The sequence below is a fragment of the Labrus bergylta genome, chromosome 19 (assembly GCF_963930695.1).
Source record: "Labrus bergylta chromosome 19, fLabBer1.1, whole genome shotgun sequence".
Classification (NCBI taxonomy): Eukaryota; Metazoa; Chordata; class Actinopteri; order Labriformes; family Labridae; genus Labrus; species Labrus bergylta.
The window spans coordinates 13,646,915-13,670,354 of NC_089213.1; the positions used below are offsets into that span (position 1 = coordinate 13,646,915).

A 23,440-nucleotide genomic window follows, 5' to 3' on the forward strand; every position below is an offset into this window, starting at 1 on the left:
CAATAACAATAAAACAAGCAGTGAGATAAACCTGAACGCCCCTTATTATTTAAAAGGTGCGTTTAAAAAATCTGAGTATAACAGTGTGTAATATAAATAACTGCATCATTTTTAATACCAGTATTTGTAACACTCAACATCAATGCATAGACATCAGCAGACACAGTGAGAATGAGCGACACTGTTTGATACCAAGTATCCATCCACACTGAAATATCAACACTTTACACATTTGAGTCTGAGAATTTTTTTATTTATTTTTTATTAAAAACAGGGCTGTCTTCCTATTTTTACAGCAAATCTCTACGGCGCCTACACACATGACTTAAATGTTGCTTTCTTTTCTCTGACACTGCACAAGGATTTATTTTCACATACAGCCTGAACTGTGGAGGGGGTGGGGGGGGGGATGTTCTGAGTGGATCAAATATGATTTGTTGCATCGCTGCTGTTTTGACTGTGACAGAACAGTTTTTGTCGCTCCATGTTGAAGTGTCTCTTGTATAGTGGAGCTAGAGTGTGCTAAATTACCAGGTTCAAAAGGTTGAAGAGAGCTTAAGTAATGTCTGATGATGTATTGATTGCACTACTTTTGCTCAAATCTTATTTCTGAAACTCTTGCTTTCTTACAAAACTAGAGAACCAGGGGCTGCTTTATGTCCTCTGTATATAACCACATTTCTGGCATCACCAGATGGCAGTGAACATTTTTCAAAATGCAGTGAGAGAAGAGGAGATTAAAGGCAGTTTGCTCTCAATTGACTAAAGTAAAACTAAATCCACCTAAAACCCCTCCATATCCACTCTCCTTTATCTCATCTACTTTCCCCCATCTTTGCACCCCAGACCACCATGGTGTCGCTAGAGGGCCTTTCAAAGGTCGTTGACCCCTCCCAGCTGACGTCGGACTTTGACGGCAGCCTGGACTACAACCACGATGAATGGATAGAGGTAAGATAGTCAGACTCATCCTATACCTTAAGCCAAACGGCCTGGTTGGAAAATCTATCTATAACTCTCTAAGACTCTCAATGACTTTTAATTCAGTATTTATTCAGTAAGCAGAGAAAAAGTGGATGAATTGTATCAAGGTGTAGAGTAGCAGATAGTTTTGTGGTGTCAGTGGTAGCCGAGCAGAACTAATTGGCATCTTATTATATGCTGTATACATCATTCAGTATGTAGTATCTACAGTTTAAACATGAGTGCCCTTTTATTGGTAATAATTGAAACTCAAACTCCTTGATTGAACGCTCTGCTGTGTTGTTCATCAGGTGCGTGTTGCATTCGAGGAGTTCTCTGGTCATGCCACCCAAATGTTGGCTCGACTAGAGGAGATGCAGGAAATTGTCTCAAGGAAAGACTTTCCTCAAGATCTGGAGGGAGCGCGGCGGATGATAGAAGAACATGCCACGCTGAAAAAGAAAGTTATAAAAGCCCCGATAGAGGAGCTGGACACTGAGGGACAGAGGTAAGCAACCCGTCTTGTTTGATTTTAGTGCTTCGCTTAAAATGATGACTGAGGCAGAACTGTCTTCACAACTATTTTAAAAGTCGTTCTCCATTAAGATTGATTTGTTCTTACTCGTTTCTGCTTGAAGGAATGTTGTTTTTAAGTAAGCTCACTAAAAGTTGTTAAGAAAAGTTACAATGCACGGTTTAAACGCCAAAATAGTATGATCTTAAATCCTTCAACTTATCACATCAAGGGGTATTTTGAAGACAGCGAATATGCAAACACAAAAACCCGACATATCGTGTTTTCACACACAAACAAAAAAATCTGAACATTTCCCTAAATGTGCAGGTTTAAACAAATAAAGTTGATTTTTTTTCACCCTGATTTTAATCTCACTAGACTCTTATCGATAATGGTAATAATATCAATAATAATAATATTTTATTTGTAAAGCAAATTTGAAAATTGAACTGTTTGATGCACTTGCTATGTAAATAAAACATCAGCATTGCTGTAACAGTCCTCAAAAATCTGGTCCATTAAATATAAAACCGTGATTGGAATGGTTATTTATCTCGCTTCTATTGATGTGATATTTAACACATCAACAGAAGTAAGCTTTTCACACAAACAGCGAAAACAGAGTTGTTTTAGCGACACAGATAAAACAGTCATGAGTAATTCAGTCCTGCCATCCAAATACATATGAAATCCATCTCCAGGTTGCTCCAGAGAATCCAGAGCAGCGAGTCCTTCTCCAACCGTAACGGCGGCGGCAGCGGGGGCAGTGGCGGCAGCAGCGGTAGCAGCAGTGGGATGTGTAATGCCGACACCCAGGGACTTATGCCAAGGATCACCCAGCTGCTGGACAAACTGCATTCCACCAGACAGCACCTCCACCAGGCCTGGCATGTCCGCAAGCTTCAGCTGGATCAGTGCTTCCAGCTCCGCCTGTTTGAACAGGATGCAGAGAAGGTCGGTTGATCGCCTGTGTTGGGGGTCATTCAGCATGAGAAGTGATGTAGTGGTGATCTATAACTGCAGTTGGTGATTACTGTGGGGCAAACGACTGCCAATATAAACCCTATCTTCATTACATCCACAGAAAAGCATTGATTAATGCACATGAACCGGTTTCCTTTTTGTTTTGACAATTAAACAATAATCCCTCAAATAAAACAGGGTTTAGGGCTTTACCCTCCAACCCCTACAGTATTAATAGACAGGGCGATGGAGAATACTGTAGCTCCTGCAGGCGCAAAGCCACCTTCTCTTCTGACAGCTCAGGTGATGACAGCTGCAGCACAAAGTGAAAAGAGACACGGAGAGAAATTCAGAGATCCATGTTTGAGCGAGGAGAATAAAAAAAAAGAAAAAGAAAAAGCAGGTTGCAGCAACAGGGAGAGCTGCAGTCTTGGATACACTGCAGTAGTAGGAGCTTGTTGCTAGGACACCATAGGCCACGAGTTGTTCTCTTGGAGAGCCTGAGAGGATACTCTTAATTGAGGCGGCCCTTTTTCTCTTCATACTGGCCTGGAAAGATGACAAGTATCTGCGTGTTGCAGCAGTCAACACACTTGAGTCTCTACACACCGGCCAGGTGCCAGCTGTTTGTTTTCGCCTGCTCTAGCAAAGCTCTGTGAAAGTTGTCACTGAACCGGAGCCTTGTGCATATGTTTTTCTTTGGTTTGCTTATATATTTTTCTGTGACTCTTCTGTCATCCTCCATGCCTCAGATGTTTGACTGGATCATGCACAACAAGGGTTTGTTCCTGGCAGGCTACACAGAGATTGGCAACAACCACCCCCACGCTGTTGAGCTGCAAACCCAGCATAACCACTTTGCAATGAACTGCATGGTAAGACACACACACACACGCACGCACACACTCCCTCACAGCAGGAGGTAATACTTGTCCACCCACTTGGACTATCAGGTCCGTGGCCTGCACTGTATAATCATATAGTTATGACATTTAGTATCAACCTCTATAACTGTGCTCAAGTGTTTGTTTGGAACAGCCTCTGCTTTTGTGCACTTGCACATTTCTGCGTGTTAGCAGCAGCAGCAGCACAACTAGGTATTGAATAATCCTATTCTTTATCCACAAACAGGCTTATGTAACCATTATAAAACTGTTTAGAGGAGGAATCAATCTAGCCGCTAGAGCCTTCAGATGAGAAACTATGGTGCTCATTCATTAGCTCTCACCTCAGTGTCTGTCCCTTTTTTTTTTTACTTGCAGTGCTTCATTTACACTTTGCTCAACGCTATCTCTTTGCTTTCTACTTTATCTTTTTTCCTTAATCTCTTTTTTTTTAATTTTATTTCAGTCTAACCCAGTTAAGGTGTTTTATTTAGCCACAATCTTTTTTCTCAACCATCATTTTCATTTTCTCCCGCATCGTGCTTTGCAGAATGTGTACGTGAATATAAACCGGATCATGTCCGTGGGCAACCGGCTCCTGGAGTCGGGTCACTACGCCTCCCAACAGATCAAACAGATCTCAGGTCAGCTTGAGAAGGAATGGAAGGCCTTCGCAGCAGCATTGGATGAGCGCAGCACGCTTCTGGAGATGTCGGCCAGCTTCCATCAGAAATGTGACCAGGTGAGTCAGAAACAACGCAGATGTTGAGCTGCAGCTGGAGGGTTTTTTTGCAGAAATGTTCCTTATTCGATTCCCATGCTGAACACAAGCAGGGACCTTTCTGTGTTCTCTCCAGGCATCCTCCCCCAGACCAAAGACACGCTCATTAGGTTAATTGGTGATCTAAATTGCCCGCGAGTGTGAGTGTCTGGTTGTTTCTCTCTGTGACCTGTCCCAATGACAGCTGGGGTTGGCTCCAGTCTGCCATGTCCCCAACACAATAAGCAGTATGGGGAATGAATGGATGGTTAATATGGGGAATATTTAAATCTATTTCGAATATTGTGAAAAAAGGTGCATCACAATGATTATATATGTTTGTTTATATGTTCAGCCATAGATTACCTGAGCAGCCGGCAGGGTCATCTTTGAGTATTGTCTATTTTATGCTTATTTTATTAATTCTATTCTGTTTTATTTTTATAGTCTTCTGCTATATTGTGTTTAAGAGCAACTGTAACAACCAACTTTCCCCCAGGGATTAATCAAGTATTTCTTAATTCTGTTTCTGATTATGTGAGCGAAACGCTGATAATCCTTTCAAAAGTTTGATCTATGAGCCATGTTAGACACGCAGAGGAACTGGTAATCTTTTATCAGAAATAACTCAAAATGCTGGTCAAATTTGAATTCTGACAACAATTCTATGCTTTTTTTTTTTTTTTAGACTATATTGTGGCTCTTCTTGTTGTTGACATCTACTTTCATTTTTATGTAAGAGGTATGCAAAACTGGAGCCCCCGTAGTCTATTTTTACTTATCCAACTTTCTTAGCCTTTAGAGTGATTGGACCAAAAACAAATTGAAAAATCTATTTTGATTCCAATTTTATCTGTGTACACTAAATTTAAATTTCAGCCAGCTACAAAGACAAGCAGAGTAACCATTGTCACATCATCACAAGTTGAAAAAGTCCACCATTCCTTGATGTCTTAAGACAGTTTTAGTTGGGACTGGCTTAAGTTTAACTATCATTAATGTGCCTTTGGGACCAGCTGATGTGATGACCTCCACTGTGTCAATGAATGCACAGGGACATGTATGGACACACAGTCCTGGTTGCAAAATGCACATTTGGCCTCATTAAATCTACAAAGCCTTACATATGCATTACATTAGCATAAATTTACCTACACATATGAGAAATGAATTAAGTATTATCTCCTGTTATTTTTATCTGAGCTCATTAGTCATGACACTATGGAATAATTCAAGGCCTGAAAGAGCACATAAACAGTCTCCCAACCAGGGAACATGGGTGGTACAACTTTTCCGACCTGGAACATTGCCGTCATCTGAGCAGCCTTTCATGTTTGTTAGCTGAAATAGAAACACCTCCCCCCCCCCCCATAGGTTTCACCACAACCTTTCCTGCCTCATATATACTCAGAAGCTCATTTTCGCTCTTTGTTCAACTCCCATGTGTTATTCCAACTTTGATTGGAGACTTGTTTAAAAGGGGATAAAGATCAATTCAACTGTCTGAAGTTTCCTTTAGAGACCCCTTTCTTATAGGTTTGTTGTCTTTCTCACACAATGCGTAACAGAGAGTTAAGGAAGTTACCAGAAGCCGATTAACAGTAAACTCATCCATTGATAATTCTGCTGAGAAAGTCCTAAGAGCTCCTATAACTTCGAATAGGGAACATTTCTTCATGTTTAAGCTAAGTAGTGGTAAAAGAAAATGTCCCTCCAATTTCTCCTGCCCTACGGTTTTGTCTGACTAACATGTGACTCCAGAGAAGAGCACATGTGTACACTGTCTCATGTGAGTGCTTCTTGTAAAATCGATGCATGCTTTTCTTCCCCTGCAGTACATGAGTAATGTGGACTCGTGGTGCAAGGCGTGCGGGGAGGTAGATTTGCCCTCTGAGCTGCAAGACCTTGAAGATGCCATCCATCACCACCAAGGCCTTTATGAACACATTACTGCTGCTTACTCTGAGGTAACACCCCACTTATCCACATGTGCAAAAATCTCAAGTCGTACCATGCCCACAGAGCAGGGAATCAGTGTTGAAGAAGACTGTGCAACTCAATTTGTTGACAATCACAACATCGCTAAAAATTGTATTTAAATGAACTAATGTGAGGAATTAGAATTGCAGGGCAAAATAATAATTACAATCACAAATTCCTCCATTGTTGTTCTTTCATTTACCATTACTCTTTATGAGTATCTTATCAAAATTGTTTTGAATTGGATGTTTATATTTGGGTTATGATTTAGAATATGATTTTATATTATTGCATTTTATATCCTTGTTGATATCGTGTTTTTTAAAGTATATTTTCCAACCGTTTTTACAGGTGAGCCAGGATGGCAAAGCCCTGTTAGACAAGCTGCAGCGACCTTTGACCCCAGGCAGTGCTGATTCACTGACAGCATCAGCAAACTACTCCAAGGCAGTACACCACGTCCTGGACATTATCCACGAGGTGCTGCATCATCAGAGACAGCTGGAAAACATCTGGCAACACCGCAAAGTTCGGCTGCACCAACGTCTGCAGCTCTGTGTATTTCAACAGGATGTCCAGCAGGTAAACACACACATATACAGGATATTTATATATATTTATTTTGCTTTATATGTTTCTTTTTGTCGGGACAAAACTTATTTGCAAGTTTTCAGTTTAACTTGAGGGTGAGACAGTAATTTGAAAATAGCAGGTTAGAGTACTGGTAAGAAGAATTCTAATCTTAATAGAGGGTTTGATCTCAGTAGCAGCCACGTTTCCTATCAAAATGTCCTTCAGTGTTTCGCTGGGACCATCATGTGTTTCACTTGGAAGGAACATTGGGGAATTTCCTGAAATGTAAATGTTCTCTGCAGACCAAAAGGCTTGAAAACAAGTCAAATTACTGTGCCTGATAATCATATGGTCCAAAAGGAAGATAAAGCTGCACGCTGTCCAAAAAGCAAGAATGTGGTGACATGGCCGCTGTTGCCATGGCAACTGAATTGGGTCATGTGTCCATGCAGATGCTGGTCATCTATTAAAAATATAAAGGACTGAGGGCAGGACGATGAGTGTGAAAAGCAAAGGGTACAGATACCGTCGACAACTCATCACCATTTCTGTCATCCCTCTCCTCCTACAAACTCTTTTTGTTTTCTTGAACACATGTGGCTCATCTACCCCCCACCCCCCACCCCCCTCCCCATGGTCCTGGATATTTTCAAGCTTACTGTGGTCTGTGTGGTCTCTGTGTACAGGTGCTGGACTGGATAGAAAATCATGGTGAGGCCTTTCTCAGCAAACACACAGGTGTGGGAAAGTCCCTCCACCGAGCCCGAGCTTTACAGAAACGGCACGAAGACTTTGAGGAAGTGGCACAGGTATGTTTTGTTTCTGTATGTCTCGCTCGTCACATGCTCTCAGACAATATAGCACCGTGTTTTCAGTGATTTTTTTTTGTTTTTGTTTGTTAGAACAGCAGTGCAAACTCCACTTTGGTGGTTTAAAAATCATTAAATGTTGGATTATTTTTGGTGGGTAATTAGATTCTCAATATGACTGTAACTTTTGAGAAATATCATGAATCAAACTTGCTCTTTAAAGAGTTGTTTTAATAGGTGATTAAAAAGTCCACTGCTTAACTGAGTAAAAAGCAGTACTAACAGCAGACTACAGATAGGTATTACTGTGTAAAAGACATTAGTGAGACAGTCTTAATGAATTTATGACTCTTTCCCATTTATGTAACTTATACTGCCAACTTGTCAATTGTGGCCAAAGTAAAACTGTTTTCAGCAAATCTCGCACTGTCTCACTTTAAACTTGGCGCAGCTGTTTCCCCTGAAGTTGCCAAAAATAACAGCTCGATCATCCAATGAGTTCTTAGTTTCACATCACACCTGATTGACGTGCGGTTAGTAATCTCTAAGGTAATGCAGCTCAGCACATACACTCAGTATATGTATTACTACGGATACTGCAATTACAGGCCCCTTGTTTGTTACGACTATTTTTTGGGATGTAATGATTTTTAAGAAAAGGGATTTTGCCAGATTCAAAAACCTGTGATGTCAGCTAATATCAACTTTTTGTTATATTTCCCCTTGATGTTGCCATTTGTTTGAGTAGAATATGTCTCTTTCTCTTCAGCCACTCTGTATCTATTTCCTCTGACTTTACTATCACTGCCTCTAATCAGTGTACACCTCTTCTACATATCCTGTTTGGTATTCTTCTCTTCCTCTACACATTTGTGTAGCATTATTACGTTTTTTTCCTCCTGGGTTAATCAGTCTCTCTGTCTCGCTGTCCCCGGCCTTGGTGTAGAATACTTACACCAATGCAGACAAGCTGCTTGAGGCGGCCGAGCAGCTGGCCCAGACGGGAGAGTGCGACCCAGAGGAGATCTACCAGGCCGCCCACCAGCTCGAAGACAGAATCCAAGACTTTGTCCGCCGCGTGGAGCAGCGTAAAGTCCTGCTGGACATGTCTGTCGCCTTCCATACACATGTCAAAGAGGTAGGCAGCGGGGATGACATAACGCTGAAGTGGATGGTGGGCTGTGTGTGTGTTTGTGTTCATGAGTTCTCACAGTGCTCTCTAAACAAGAGGGACATAATTACCAGAAAAAATGGAATGTGTTTGTATTGTTTTTCTTCAGTGGTATCCAGTGGTAACACATTTTTTCACCAAGTATTTTTCTAATCTGAGTATATTCTCCAGTACTCGTCTTCTTAGGGAGGATGTTTTTGGCATTATTTTTGGGTCAAGTTTAGGCAGAAGTTTCAGAATTTGTTTGTAGCAAGTCATCTTGCTTAGTGAGTGTTATTATTTTCAATTCAACTTTGTATAGCGAAGTTTCACTTTAGTCTCATTCAAATCTCAATGTGAAAATTACAAGAAACGTTGGAAGAAAGTTTATAAAGCCGTTTTCACATATGCATTCCGGAGGATAATATATAGCTAATTACTGGAGGACTGCTCCGGAGATTCTCCCGAACTAGCCGTTCACATATGCTCCTCACAGCTGGGGACTTTCCCTGTCAGAGGGGAGGGGGGGGGATTTCCTGAGGTAAGACGTGACGTAAATAAACAACGTGGAAGTAGCGGCCGAAGCAACAGAGTCCACTACACAACATTATAATGAGAATATTTGCCTTTATATCAATGCTATGTGTAATCCAATGGAATGAAAACATCCACAAAAGAGAGGAGAACAACATACTGATGAACAGAAAACATAATGCAGCTGTTTAATTACGTGCACGGAGATCTTAGTGGTCGCGTGCAGACACTTTATCCAGTCACTCTACATACGGTAAACATGATTCGGGTCCCGCTGGCTCAAATTGAAATCTCAATTCAGACATCAGCTCACTCGGATTTTCTGCGGATAAAATACTAAGGGTCTGGCTGTAGAAACTCCGGGTAAATTCTGCGCGAAAAATGCGGCTATTTGTGTTCACACATAGCCTAAAGACCCTCCGGGTAGCCAAATCTCCAGAGCTTTTCAGGAGATTTCTGTATGTGTGAAAAGGGTTTCAGACTGCTCTTTGCTGGATAAAAAAAAAAAAATGCTATATCATACTAACAAATGTCTTCCTGTAGCTGTGGACATGGCTGGAGGAGCTCCAGAAGGAGCTACTGGACGACGTTTACGCCGAGTCAGTGGAGGCCGTGCAGGATCTGATCAAACGCTTTGGACAACAGCAACAGACCACACTGCAGGTCACAGTCAACGTCATCAAGGAGGGAGAGGATCTCATCCAGCAGCTCAGGTAAATGAAACGTTGTCTAAGATTAAAGAAAAGATAAATCAAACATGAAGATGTTTTATTTTAAAGCAAATGAAGAAGTATTAAATACATAATAAATATATGCGAGTATAAAACTTCAAAATCCATTGCATAGCTACAGAGTCAAATCAATATACTGACCAAAATCATCTTTTAACCACTTCAACTCCTGGTGAGGAATCTAGCAGCAGTTAATAAAACAGGTTCACAGAACACATGCTATGCTCAACAAATGATGCAGTAATCCTCTGAGCCAACTTTAATAATAAAAACAAAGCAAAAGCATTTTTAGGTCTACTTACATAATAGCCCTATTCTGGTCTTTCTTTGTAATACAGCTTTGGCAGGGTAATTCAGATATGGGCTGTTTGGGAATAAACGTTCTTATGAATATGTAAATGTGGAAAAAAAATTCAGGTTGTGTCATTATTAAGAAGATGCATACAAACTAAAAGAGACAGCTGAAAGGACGGGAGGTTTTGGAGAGGTGGATGCAGTTGACTGTCATTGTCTCGCTCTATTTTCATACTGACGCTGTTCCAGTCCCTCTTCTTCATTCCTCTTCATCCACCCCCTTTGTTCACCCTTCCACACTCTCTCGTTTCTCTCCATCCCTCTCTCCCTGGTGTGTTGGCTCAGAAGTGAAGTCTTACATAATTCTGTTTGTATAATCGCGTGCATAATTGTGTGACAGTCTCCCCAGGAGGCATCTGTAAGTCTACACCTTTTTGTCCAATGTGAGTGACACTGTGCGAGCACGTGTGATCAAGAATTGAAGTGTTGGATGTGCATCTTTCAAACTGCTCAGTCAACTAGAAAGAAGACACTTTGAATGTTTCTGACCTCCACTGTCACTGCTTACTCATATTTAGCCTCTCAATACCTCGCTGGTGTCTGATCATGACTCATGCAGGATGTCAGATTGATGAACCTATGATCTATATAAACAGCTTCACTTTTCACACACAGTATTAACTCTGACTCTGCCAACCATTTTCCCACAGGTGTTAAACCCTGACAGACTTTTTACTAAAGTTTAGATATCCTTAGATATACATAGAAAGATGTTATCAATCCCCCATTAGATGGCTTTGATCAGTGTTACTGATTTCTTGAAGAAAGAATGTGTGACATTTTACACATAAATACAGCAGAAATCAAGTATGTCCTCTCTAAGTGTCTCTCATAGTCATGACTTTGTACAATGAGTGAGAAGCCCGAGTCCGCTGGCTGTATTGTTGTCAGAGCCGTGTTTATTTCATGTTTACACGGACAGACCACCTTGCATATATATCTGTTTAAGACAAGGACTGGTGAAAAGAGGAATATATTATACAATCAAAAGTATTTAGCATACTCACGGCTTATTTGGATGCTTAGTTTCTTTAGATCACAGTCATTCTGTGTCATTGTATGTGCAATATGAAGCTATGAGTTAATCAGAGTGTGCTAACATTAGCCTGCTAACACAACAATGCAGACCACAGGCGATTGCAGCTTGAGCAAAGGACAATTTTTGCCGCCACTTGCACTTAATAGTGCTTAATTATGGTGTGTTCTTATTGAGATCGCCTTCCTGGGATTGCGAGTGGAGAGGGGTTGGAGGTGTGTCTCTGGAGGAGAGCGGAGGCTTCAGAATAGCGGAGGTGTCGCTCTAAACAGCAGTTTGTTTTGGTTTCATGCTGGTGCTCAAGGGCGACATCTACTGGATCACATTCTTCCTCCAAAGGCTAAGAAAAATGAGCATGAAAAACCCCCACCAAAGCATGGAGTAGTCTGAATAGACGTTGTTGAAAATGTGATTCACTAAAAGTAATATCTATCAACAAGATATTTCATCTTGACATCAAGGGAAAACCTTGTGATACAGAAGTTTACAATGTTGAAGTAATAGAGGTAACCAGAGGTTCATACAATAACACATTTATAAGAAAAATATAGAAATCTAATTATGGGAGGGGGGGTGGGGGCTGTAACCACAGATTGAACCCCTGTATTGTTTTTAAATATTTTACAAAATGTATCTTGTAAATCTAAACACAAAAGAAGTATTACACACAAAAACTGTTTTTTTTTTTTTTTTTTTTTTTTTTTTTAACTAAATAGAAATGAAGTGAACAAAAGCCAAAAAAGGATTTAAAGTCAAGAAGAATCCGTTTTCAGATGAACATTCTTAAGGAGAAATCGTGTTTATTTCAGGCATCACTTTTCCCAATTTATCAAAAACATGAGCTGCCATTTTAGGTTCCAACAACTTCTCTGTTCCACAGTCCAATATGCTTCTGCAGGCTGTGCTGTGCAGCCCTCTTCAGAGTAGTGTGCTTGGCATCATGCCTAACCGTGTCTGTAGAACTGTTTTTAAAATGCATAGGCGCTTTATTTGTGTGTTTCTCTTCCAGGGACTCGGCCATCTCCAGCAACAAGACGCCCCACAACAGCTCCATCAACCACATCGAGAGTGTCCTGCAGCAGCTGGATGAGGCCCAGGCCCAGATGGAGGAGCTCTTCCAGGAGAGGAAGATCAAATTGGAGCTCTTCCTGCAACTGCGGATCTTTGAAAGAGACGCCATTGATGTGAGTTTGCCTGAGGATGAGGATGAGGATGAGGGGGAAGGAAAGAGGGGGGTGGTCTTGTATTCTTTCAGCATGGATAGTAAATACTCATTTGTGGATTGTTATTATCCATCCTCAGATCATCTCTGACCTAGAATCCTGGAATGAGGAGCTGACGGGTCAGATGAACGAGTTTGACACGGAGGACTTGACCGTAGCGGAACAGAGGCTTCAGCACCACGCTGACAAGGCCCTGACGATGAACAACCTCACCTTCGATGTCATCCACCAGGGACAGGAGCTGCTGCAGTACGTCAACGAAGTCCAGTCCTCTGGTGAGTCCACTACCCAGACATTTAATGTCCAAAACCCCTCTCACAGCTCAACTACAGAGCCCTGCCTCACAGAGTACTCACCATAGCCCAAGACCCAACTCAACCACCCCATTCACTCTTTTCTTTTTTGCCGTCGTGTCGGAGATATAGAACCCTGACCTGCAACCCTGACCTCCAGGGCACGCTTTTCAAAGAGCTTTGACCCCCCTCAGCGACTGAAGCTCTAAACAAGCTTTCCCCTTCTTTGTTATGTGTTTTCTACCTGTGTTATATGTTTCTACTTACTCTTACATGTTTTCTTCATGTGTACCAACCGTGCAAAGCTGTGAAAACAAATTTCCCCCCTGGGGGACAATAAAGTATTGTATTGTATTTATATGTATGTACAACAGTTTACCATCTACAGTAGCTATTGGTAAATGCATGTCAGTAAATAGAATCAACTCCATTGTGTTCGTTTTCATTGAACTTTTGTTTGCTTTTGAATCCTTGTTTGCTTTTTTCCATTATTTGCGACTGGCTTTCTTTTAATTCCTATACGTTATCTTTTAAATGCTTAACAATATCAGAAGCTCTTCTTGGATAGTATTTTAAAAATCTTCAAACATTTTGCTCTTCAGTATCTGTCCTACTTGCATCCTGCCATTTTAAGCTATTATATCTGAAAGGCTTTGAAGTAGAAGTGAAGAGATGTTTGACTGTCGCCTGGCTAGCACAGCAGGTATCCGACATCATTCAGTGGAGAGTGAAAGCGAAAATGCGGCTCCTGTTCATTTGTGCTGCACAGATTTCTGTGTTGGCCGCATTAGTATAATATTGATACTGTGTAGGTGTCACGGGTCAGATTCAGTCAGTGTTTGTGATGAGAGGCACCCACTCACGAACCATAATAACTCACCTGTGATCTTGCATGCTAATAGGTGCTCTCTAAAGCCGCACAAAGTATTGTTACATCATGCCACGTGTATTGAAACATACAGACAATTTTTTTGTTGAAAGAGTTATAGAATAAAGGACGTTAGCTTTGCAAGACGGATTTGAATGTGAGTCATATTTGAGACTGTAAAAAAAATATTGACGCTAATAAAAAATAAGTTGCAGTACGCCAGGATTAGACATAACCGCAGCAAATTTGATTAACGTTTCTTCTGTAGCGATCGAAAGTTAAACTTACTGTGTGCTGCCTGCAGGTGTAGAGCTGCTGTGTGACCGAGACGTCGACATGGCTACTCGGGTTCAGGACCTGCTGGAATTTCTCCATGAGAAGCAGCAAGAGCTGGACTTGGCGGCCGAGCAGCACCGCAGACACCTGGAGCAGTGCGTCCAGCTGAGACACCTGCAAGCTGAAGTCAAACAGGTACGCACAGACCTGCCAGAGGCGCCATCTGCAGGCTGAGAATTTGCAACGACAGGATATCTTTTAAGTTAAAGATTGAATTAAATAGTGTGGGATTGGTAAACATTTGATTGCAACTTGGACTGTTTTTCCAGGTTTTGGGCTGGATTCGTAACGGCGAGTCAATGCTGAATGCTGGATTAATAACAGCCAGCTCACTGCAGGAGGCCGAACAGCTACAGAGAGAACATGAACAGTTTCAGCATGCCATTGAGGTGAGACCGTGTTTAATCATCCCCTCAGCTTCTTCGTCTGAAACTTAACTTAGATGCTCAGTATTTTGGCCGTTTCTAAACCTTTTCCATTCTGCACCTCTGCCCTCTTTGTACAGAAAACCCACCAGAACGCCCTGCAGGTTCAGCAGAAGGCAGAGGCTCTGCTCCAGGCAAACCACTACGACATGGACCTGATCAGAGACTGCGCGGAGAGCGTGGCCTCCCACTGGCAGCAGCTTATGCTAAAAATGGAAGACCGACTCAAGCTTGTCAATGCCTCAGTAGCCTTTTACAAGACCTCTGAACAGGTAGCAGACCCCTTGGAGAGTGCATCGTCATTCCTAAAACCGAGTTCAGTGTGTTTCCAGACAACCAAACCAAGTGTATTTGTTTCCCGCAGGTCTGCAGCGTTTTGGAGAGCCTGGAGCAGGAGTATAAGAGAGAGGAGGACTGGTGCGGAGGAGCAGACAAACTGGGACCCAACTGTGAAACGGACCATGTCAGCCCCATGATCAGTAAACATCTGGAGCAGAAGGAGGCTTTCCTCAAGGTAACGTACAAACAAATAAAAAAAAAAAAACAACTCATAATCATTATATCAAGTTCTATCTGTGATCTCATGATGTGTTTCTTAATCCTTCTGTCAGGCCTGCACTTTGGCCAGGAGAAATGCGGACGTCTTCCTAAAGTACATGCACAGGAACAGTGTGAACATGCCCGGGATGCTGAGCCACGTCAAAGCACCAGAACAGCAAGTCAAAAGTAAGTAGCAGAACGTACACTGTCCCCTTCACTTCCCTTTGACACTGCATGAAGAAATGCTCAAACAGTAAAATAGTGATGATGTAGGCGCAGTTTAAAAAAGGTAGCTTTAATCTCTGATAAGACGTGATAATGTGTGGCTGGAAGTAATTGATAAACAGTTGAAATAATAAGCTCAAACGAATGATTCAAATCTCTAAATCATTTGTCTCAAGTATAGGAATAGAATGTGTTTTTTCCATGGGCACGGCAACGTAAGGTGGGAGTATTTGGGTGCTGAATACCTGGATTTTAATTGTCTTGTGTGTTTTATAAAGACATCCTCAATGAGCTGCTGCAGAGAGAAAATCGTGTTCTCCACTTCTGGACCATGAGAAAACGACGGCTGGACCAGTGTCAGCAGTATGTGGTGTTTGAGCGCAGTGCCAAACAGGTACATGAAACACACACTCGCGCGCACACACACAGTAAAGTTGAAGTGCTATAACAGCGCATACAATCCTCTCGATGTCGTGTGACCTGGCAGCACATGAATCCCATGTGTTTTTTGTGTTTTCAGGCTCTGGAATGGATTCATGACACTGGAGAGTTTTATCTGTCCACACACACCTCCACTGGCTCAAGTATCCATCACACACAGGAACTGCTTAAGGAGCATGAAGACTTCCACATCACAGCCAGGGTTAGTCACACACACACACACACACACACACACACACACACACACACACACACACACACACACACACACACACACACACACACACACACACACACACACACACACACACACACACACACACAAGCAAAGCATATCACTTGAGTGTTTGATGTGTGTGTGTGCATTTAACACTCTCTTTTCCACTCTCCTCACAGCAAACTAAGGAGCGTGTGAAGCTGCTGATCCAGCTGGCTGACGGCTTCTGTGAGAAAGGCCACAGCCATGCTGGGGAGATAAAAAAATGGGTGACTGCTGTGGATAAACGCTACAGAGACTTCTCCCTGCGCATGGACAAGTACCGCTGCAGCCTGGAGAAAGCCCTGGGCATCTCCTCGGACTCTAATAAGGCTGTAAGTTGGCATTGTGTTGTTGTTGTTGTTGCTGCAGTATTACAGGTGTAGAATATCAGCTAATTGTTATTACCACTTTCTTGGTTTTGATTATTAAATGACTTTTTTCGTGGCCTCTGTCTGATGCAGAGTAAGGATCTGCAGTTGGACATCATCCCAGCCACGGCTCCAGGATCAGAGGTCAAGCTGCGTGATGCTGCTCACGAGCTGAATGAGGAGAAACGCAAGTCAGCGCGCAGAAAAGAGTAAGTCACTGCTTTCTTGTTTTTGCTGTTAGCTGTTAGAAAAACAGGTTAAGCAGGTTTTGTATGTGAAGAACAACTTTTCAGAAAAACACACATGGTCTACATCGTTTTCCAGATTTAAATATCAATTCAGGTTTTGCATAACAAAACTGTGAAGAATCTGGCCTCCATAGACAAAGTAGTACGTGCTATACCAAAGAAAAAGTAGCGAGTCACCACTTTTGCTGATTTTTTTCCCCCCCTGTTGGAAATATGTTTTATTGCCCCTCAGGACGAGAAATTGAATAATCAGCTAAAGGCCTAAACTGCACTGCAGAGCAGCCTTATGGTTACTCAGATGGTCTGTTTTCAGAAGGTCACATGTTCAGTTATTTGACCCATTAGTATCCTTGTCAACGGGGAACCCGACTTGCTCAATTGTTTTAAGTGGTTCTGTTAACAGAACAGTGAGTTAAGCACACGCAACAAAAATAGTAGACGTTGTCCCCCACATCACCATTTTTTGGCTGCTTCAGCACAAGAACTGCAGACACAATTCAAGCTAAATGAAACAAATGAACATTCGTGTAGTATACAGGAGGGGGAAGCTGCATCATTTCACATGAGCAGCTCAAACCGAGAGCTTGAGTTCAAGCATTCATGGCGGGTTTATGAGCGTGTTTTATAGTCTGTAGCTCTTTCATTATTCATTAGAGTAAATGGATGAAGCAGAAAGGGTGATACAGAGCTTTTGGCTTGGGGATTAATTATTCTGCGGATAAGGACACTATGAAAACTGCTAATTGTATGCTTGTGTCTGTGTGAGTCTAGGTTCATCATGGCAGAGCTGATTCAGACAGAAAAAGCCTACGTGCGGGACCTGCGGGAGTGCATGGATGTAAGTCCAACTTTCCAACCCACCACTGTTAACCTGTTGCATGCCAGAGTTGTGCAACATTTGAGGGCTCTGTTGAAGATTTTTTATTTTTTTTTAAATTTGGTTTGTTCTTCCTTTTTCAATCTTCTCTGCGTGAAGACCTACCTGTGGGAGATGACGAGCGGTGTGGAGGAGATTCCTCCAGGAATCATCAACAAGGAGCACATCATCTTCGGAAACATGCAGGACCTTTATGAATTCCACCATAAGTAAGAACATCATTAAGTATTTACATTTCTTGGAAATAATTCAAACTAGGCTTGTAAGCAGTTACAGCTGGGTCAAACCAGACTGATGCGAGTCCTGTACTCTCTTCATTCAAATGGAGGTTTCTCATATCTGTGTAAAGTTATTCCTCAGTTGCTATGTTTTAGCGATAAATGGTTTTATTTTTCATTTTGGAATATTAATGTTCATTTTGTAGAGTTTGTGTGCCTTTGCTGTTACCCACTTTTCAATCTCTTATCATTTGTTTTCTCAGCATCTTTCTCAAAGAGTTGGAGAAATATGAGCAGCTTCCAGAGGATGTGGGTCATTGCTTTGTCACATGGGTACGTATCAATTGTTCCTCAGCTGAAGCTGTTTCTCCAGCCCACCAATCATTTCATCTTTTATTTGTATCCTTTTCATTGTAACAACTTTCTTCTTTCATGTAGGCTGATAAGTTCCAGATGTATGTGAACTACTGTAAGAACAAACCTGACTCCACCCAGCTCATCCTGGAGCATGCTGGGAACTACTTTGATGTATGTATTTGTCTATGGCAGTTGAATTGAAATTGGTTTGTCTTTTTTTTTTTTGTTGCATGTGATCACGACTGTTCTTGTCTTGCAGGAAATTCAACAGAGGCACCGACTGGCCAACTCCATCTCTTCATATCTGATCAAGCCTGTGCAGAGAATAACCAAGTATCAGCTCCTGCTGAAGGTAACCTGACGATAAGAGTATCACTGGTGTGGAGGCTGTCCCCATACTTCATGGTTATCATGTTTTAAGTGCGTGTGTCTGTCCGTTGTAGGAGTTGCTGACATGCTGTGAAGAAGGTAAAGGTGAGATCAAAGACGGCCTGGAGGTGATGCTGAGTGTTCCTAAGAGAGCCAATGACGCCATGCATCTCTCAATGCTGGAAGGTGATTAACACAACGCTTACAAATAATGTTGCTGTAATCACACACTGTTTCATTTGTTTCAATAACATAAAATTACAACTCTCAAATCCCACAATGTGTTTTTTTTCTCTAATTTTATATCCCATACTTACAGGTTTTGATGAAAACATTGAGTCCCAGGGAGAGCTCATTCTCCAGGAGTCATTCCAGGTCTGGGATCCCAAGACTCTGATCCGGAAAGGTCGAGAGCGCCATCTCTTCCTCTTTGAAATGTCTCTTGTCTTCAGCAAGGAGGTCAAGGACTCGAACGGCAGAAGCAAATACATCTACAAGAGCAAACTCTTTGTAAGTGTGTCATTATTTGGAATGTGTCAAAGGAGGTATATTTGAATAACCGAATGAGGAACTATTTACAATCAGGCCTTAGAAAAGTTAGATTTTTAGATGACATCATTAGACTTTTTTAGTGCTCAGTGTCTCAACTGTAGTGATTGTATTTTAGCGAAACACTGTTCCATTTAACTTAAATTATTAGTCAAGCCAGTTTAGCAGCCTTTGTATTTCAAACAACCATTGTACTGTAGTTAGCTTGTAACCGTCTAGAGATGACATCTTCTCAACTTCTGTCCTTCAAGACGTCAGAGCTGGGGGTGACGGAGCATGTCGAAGGAGACCCCTGTAAGTTTGCCCTGTGGATGGGGCGCACTCCAACTTCTGACAACAAGATTGTGCTCAAGGTAAAATACACTTCCACTCATCTATTTCCTCTCAAATCTGATTTAGTGTAGGAACCGATACAGGTTTTCAAAAGCAGAACCTTGAAATGACTTAGAAAGAAAAGTCTTCAACCCAAGATAGTAACATTCAGGGATGTGACTCTTCTGGATAAATTCAGGATTTTCTGACATGAAGGGGTGACCCACGTGAATCAGCAATATACTTAAAAATACATCATCAAAGTAGTAGGTAGGAAGCTGATCTGGGAAATGAGAGTTTCAGGACATCCACAGACTAAAGTGAGTGATGATACTTTTCATTTCCAGGTATCAATGCTAATGTTGAGCTTCAACCAAACATGCTTCAAAATTGAAAGCAGTGAGCCATGTTAGCTGTTTGTGTTTATGTGCAAGCTGTTCATGAACTTCACAATGAGATACGCCATTAGCGACAAGCTAAATGCACAAAAAGGCTTTGTGTTAATTAAAGTTTGATCAAATTCGACCAGCTTTGATGTCTCTTAAGTCCACTGCTCGGTAGCCGAAGGAAAAATATTTGTTTGTGCATGCAACTCAAAGCGCTCAGTCAGCAGCACAGCATCTGTGTCTCTCTCTCTCTCTCTTTTGCATGGGGGGCAGGAGTAAGTGAGTTGCTATAGTAACGTGGACGCTCTGTGTCTGTCACTAAAACCTTATCAAAATCAACATCCTGTTAAAACACCAACAAAAGATAAACCGAAATCAATCACATTCTTAATCGTGTGTCGGGGTAATCCCAGCCATGTTATATAATCACTAAAAGTCATCACACAGGCTTCTTGTATTCAGCCTACAGCTGGAGGAACGTTGCTGACAGGTTTCCTGCTTCGTTGTCTGATGCCAGTCACATCCCTGAACATGCATTGTTTAGATATAGATACCAACAGCTTTAAATATTAAAATGATAACAAAAACATCCATATTAGTATATTGGATGTCCTATTGAACCCTCTCCTACCTTTCTTCTTTTACCCTTCCTCTCTCATGTCTTGTTAGATTGCATGAGCAGCTTCAAGGTGGCCAAAAAAAATCTTCCTTTAGTCACAGCTTTTCTCTTTCTCCTTGAAGTCCTTGTCTTTCTCAAATCAAACGTCTTTCTCTCTGTCTTCTGTCTCTCTCTCTGTCTGTCAGCCTCTGTTTCTGCTTTATTCCATCTTTTAACAAACACAGGCACATTTGTATATCTGGGGCTGTGTTTTTTTTCCTGTGGATGTTTGTATCTCTAATTCTCTCTGTGGGCTGACATGCTTCCACCAACGCTGCTGACACTGACTTCAACCCCTTAACGCCCACTATCTCCCATCTTGGCTCTGTGCCACTTTATTGAAGTGACGAGGAGCCATCTTTCTCCACCAGAAAAATACACTTTTTAATGGTTTGAGTGCCATTGTATAAGAAAGATGTGACTTCAATTTCTTTAGATCCGCGGGCGGATTTTTATTGGCCCAGTTTTTCCGACATCTTGTGTTTTCCTGTGGAAACAGTCACAGATGGATACAGATTTGTGTCAGCAGTTTGGAACAGCATGAATCCTAACACGTTAAACTCTGAACATTAAACATTTTTAACACATGTCAAATACCAAACTAACCACTGAGAAGCAGTCATGTGGTGTATTGTTAATGAAGTGTCTCTTTACTAACTACACACGTCCTCTCTTGCTCACACACACACACTCACACCATTACAATATGCTTATTTAATTGGCCAACAGTCAACTGTTAGTGCAAATGATCAGTGTTGTTTGTGTCTATCCTGTCAAAAATTGTTATGTACATCTTCTAAACCAAACCAGTGAAATTCTCTATTTTATATTTTAAATTCAAAGCTAAGTCAGGGATCCAAACACGGAGCGATGGTGAGTACAAACTATCCTACAACACAGCCCTCAGCCACTTCCCACAAGTCTGAAACACATACACTTCATGTCCTCTCTTCTTCGTGAACAGAATCTTTCGAGGGTTATATAATGGCAAAAAGAAGAGTGTGAGCCAAAGCAAAAACCCAATTTCTACTTGTGCCAAAACTGGGAGGCTGGAAGATTATATATTGAGCTTAACTGTTATAGCAGCGAGTTGGGATTCGCTGCTCAAGTAGTCAAGGGACATGTGGGAAACAGTGTTTAATCTCTCAATCTGAAAAGAGTTTGATGTAACACCTGAACACTTTGGATACAATTTAGAGTTTATGACAACTGATTAGCAAGTGAGAAGAGAAGTCTAAATAGTAAGTTCAGCTACCAGATATGTAGAAATGCTTGAAGTAAAAAGTACTTCCAGAAGTCAGAAGACTTGAAAAGCACTCTACAAGCTCAAGTCCATTTACCATTAACCAATAGTTAGCTAAAATATATTAATAAAAGCTAAACTGTCCTAATTTATAAATAAAGTATAAATGACAAAATGCTTGAAAATCATTGCATTACATTGTTTTAATTGGCAGCTGTAACTGACAAACAGTTTAAAAAAAAGGTTGGCTAAAGGTAACTTTAAAAAATGGGAAAAGGGAACATATTGTGAAAATCCACTTTACAGTGTTTTTAATCATATATTTTTTGGGTAACCTGAGTGTCTACTGACCCACAAAATGTGAAATAAACTCATCCAGTGCTTTTCTTGCGATCTGCATAAATCTTACAACACTGAGAAAAATGCTCCGTTTCAAATTTGCTCAACTTGTGATGTCACAGTGGGATTCTGGTTTCTCCACCCGTGGACTCCACCTCCAGCCTAGAACAAAACTTTTGCACAGCTCTGCTTTTTTTTTCTCTCTCGCTACAGACGAGTGATGTCTACCGGGAAAACTCTGGGGTAAAGTAAGGAGTGCATATTTGGTTGAATTAGTGAAACTGGTCAATGTAGTTTCAATAACTAATGCTAGTTAAAAGAAGACTAATAGATAAACGGCCTAATGTGCATAGTGAGAAAATAAAATATCGATAGCTTAAAGTTGCTCAAGATCATTCAAACTTATGTCAAGCCTGTGCCCGAAGTGTTGTAAGTGTAATCCAAACTGAAGCAAACACTGACAGTTCATATGCAACAGCATCATAGTAACAAACTGATCAAATGAAGAAATGGTGTCAGTGAAGTAATACTTGAGCTCATCATCAAAGAGTGGTTTAGACTTGCTCTTCATGTAAAATGTCTTGAGATAACATTAATCATGAATTGGCGCTGTACACATGGAAATAATTTGGTGATCTGAGAGGGCTTTGGCGGTGTGGCTGAAAACACGTTGGGAAATGATGTTCCATGGAGGCACTGCTCGACTGGGCTCGTGTAAAATTTGATCTATCAGAAAGATTCCTTCTGTTGATAAGAGATGACAAGAAGTAGTTCAGACTTGTGCGAAACACAGAGTGAAACAAGAATTCCAAGGGAAGCTGCTTTCCTCACAGCTTTTGACTTCTTGAACTTGTTCACTTCTTCATCAATAACAGGCGTCGAGCATAGAGAACAAGCAGGACTGGATCAAACACATCAGGGAGGTCATTCAGGAGCGCACCATTCACCTGAGAGGAGCGCTGAAGGAGCCCATTCATATTCCCAAAGCGACCACAGCAAAGCACCACAAGGGACGAAGGTGAGCGTGACATCTGCTATTACTGGAAGTCCTACGTTTATTTCCTGTGGATTTTAATGAATGGAAGTGAAAGAGAGATTAGTTAGTATTAAATCACTTTCACACAGATTTCCTTCTTGTATTGATCATGTGTGTTTTCGATCAGGGATGGAGAGGACCTGGACAGTCAGGGTGAAGGCAGCAGCCAACCAGACACCATCTCTCTGGCATCCAGGACTTCACAAAACACACTGGACAGTGACAAGGTCAGCCAACACACCCAAACACACACCTATCGGTAGAACTGGTGTCCTTACCACACATGTTCTGAAGTTAGAAAACGTCCAGTTTCCCCAAACAGAATCATAAAGACAATCCTTTCTCCCTCAGCTCTCCGGTGGCTGTGAACTCACCGTGGTGATCCATGACTTCATGGCCAGCAACAGCAACGAGCTGACTGTACGGCGCTGTCAGACAGTGGAGGTACTGGAGCGCTGCCATGAAAGACCAGACTGGTGCCTTGTTAGGACCACCGATCGTTCCCCTGCCATGGAGGGTCTGGTGCCCTGCGCCATGCTCTGCATCGCCCACTCCAGGTCATCTATGGAGATGGAGGGCATCTTCAACCACAAAGGTACTGGAGCATTGGAAGAAA

At 41.7% G+C, this 23,440-nt stretch overlaps 1 protein-coding gene across 7 annotated transcripts in view; it reads left to right on the forward strand.

The window, feature by feature from the left end:
* Positions 1-23,440, forward strand: part of trioa (trio Rho guanine nucleotide exchange factor a) — a 77,639-nt gene that overhangs the window by 37,776 nt on the left and 16,423 nt on the right. For 5 of the 7 annotated variants that reach the window (XM_065948475.1, XM_029279197.2, XM_029279198.2 and 2 more), the window contains exons 6-38: positions 847-951; positions 1,275-1,471; positions 2,182-2,434; positions 3,196-3,318; positions 3,878-4,069; positions 5,923-6,054; positions 6,419-6,649; positions 7,327-7,449; positions 8,396-8,587; positions 9,677-9,846; positions 12,264-12,438; positions 12,557-12,752; positions 13,943-14,109; positions 14,244-14,363; positions 14,480-14,671; positions 14,764-14,913; positions 15,011-15,125; positions 15,443-15,558; positions 15,685-15,807; positions 16,002-16,196; positions 16,326-16,441; positions 17,252-17,318; positions 17,457-17,566; positions 17,839-17,908; positions 18,014-18,103; positions 18,192-18,284; positions 18,376-18,487; positions 18,621-18,811; positions 19,102-19,203; positions 21,050-21,079; positions 22,664-22,806; positions 22,952-23,051; positions 23,176-23,419. In XM_065948475.1, the coding sequence (XP_065804547.1) occupies positions 847-951; positions 1,275-1,471; positions 2,182-2,434; positions 3,196-3,318; positions 3,878-4,069; positions 5,923-6,054; positions 6,419-6,649; positions 7,327-7,449; positions 8,396-8,587; positions 9,677-9,846; positions 12,264-12,438; positions 12,557-12,752; positions 13,943-14,109; positions 14,244-14,363; positions 14,480-14,671; positions 14,764-14,913; positions 15,011-15,125; positions 15,443-15,558; positions 15,685-15,807; positions 16,002-16,196; positions 16,326-16,441; positions 17,252-17,318; positions 17,457-17,566; positions 17,839-17,908; positions 18,014-18,103; positions 18,192-18,284; positions 18,376-18,487; positions 18,621-18,811; positions 19,102-19,203; positions 21,050-21,079; positions 22,664-22,806; positions 22,952-23,051; positions 23,176-23,419 (4,735 nt within the window). The remainder of the gene's footprint in view (positions 1-846; positions 952-1,274; positions 1,472-2,181; positions 2,435-3,195; positions 3,319-3,877; positions 4,070-5,922; positions 6,055-6,418; positions 6,650-7,326; positions 7,450-8,395; positions 8,588-9,676; positions 9,847-12,263; positions 12,439-12,556; positions 12,753-13,942; positions 14,110-14,243; positions 14,364-14,479; positions 14,672-14,763; positions 14,914-15,010; positions 15,126-15,442; positions 15,559-15,684; positions 15,808-16,001; positions 16,197-16,325; positions 16,442-17,251; positions 17,319-17,456; positions 17,567-17,838; positions 17,909-18,013; positions 18,104-18,191; positions 18,285-18,375; positions 18,488-18,620; positions 18,812-19,101; positions 19,204-21,049; positions 21,080-22,663; positions 22,807-22,951; positions 23,052-23,175; positions 23,420-23,440) is intronic. The other 2 variants (XM_065948477.1, XM_065948479.1) reach the window with 1 other exon arrangement.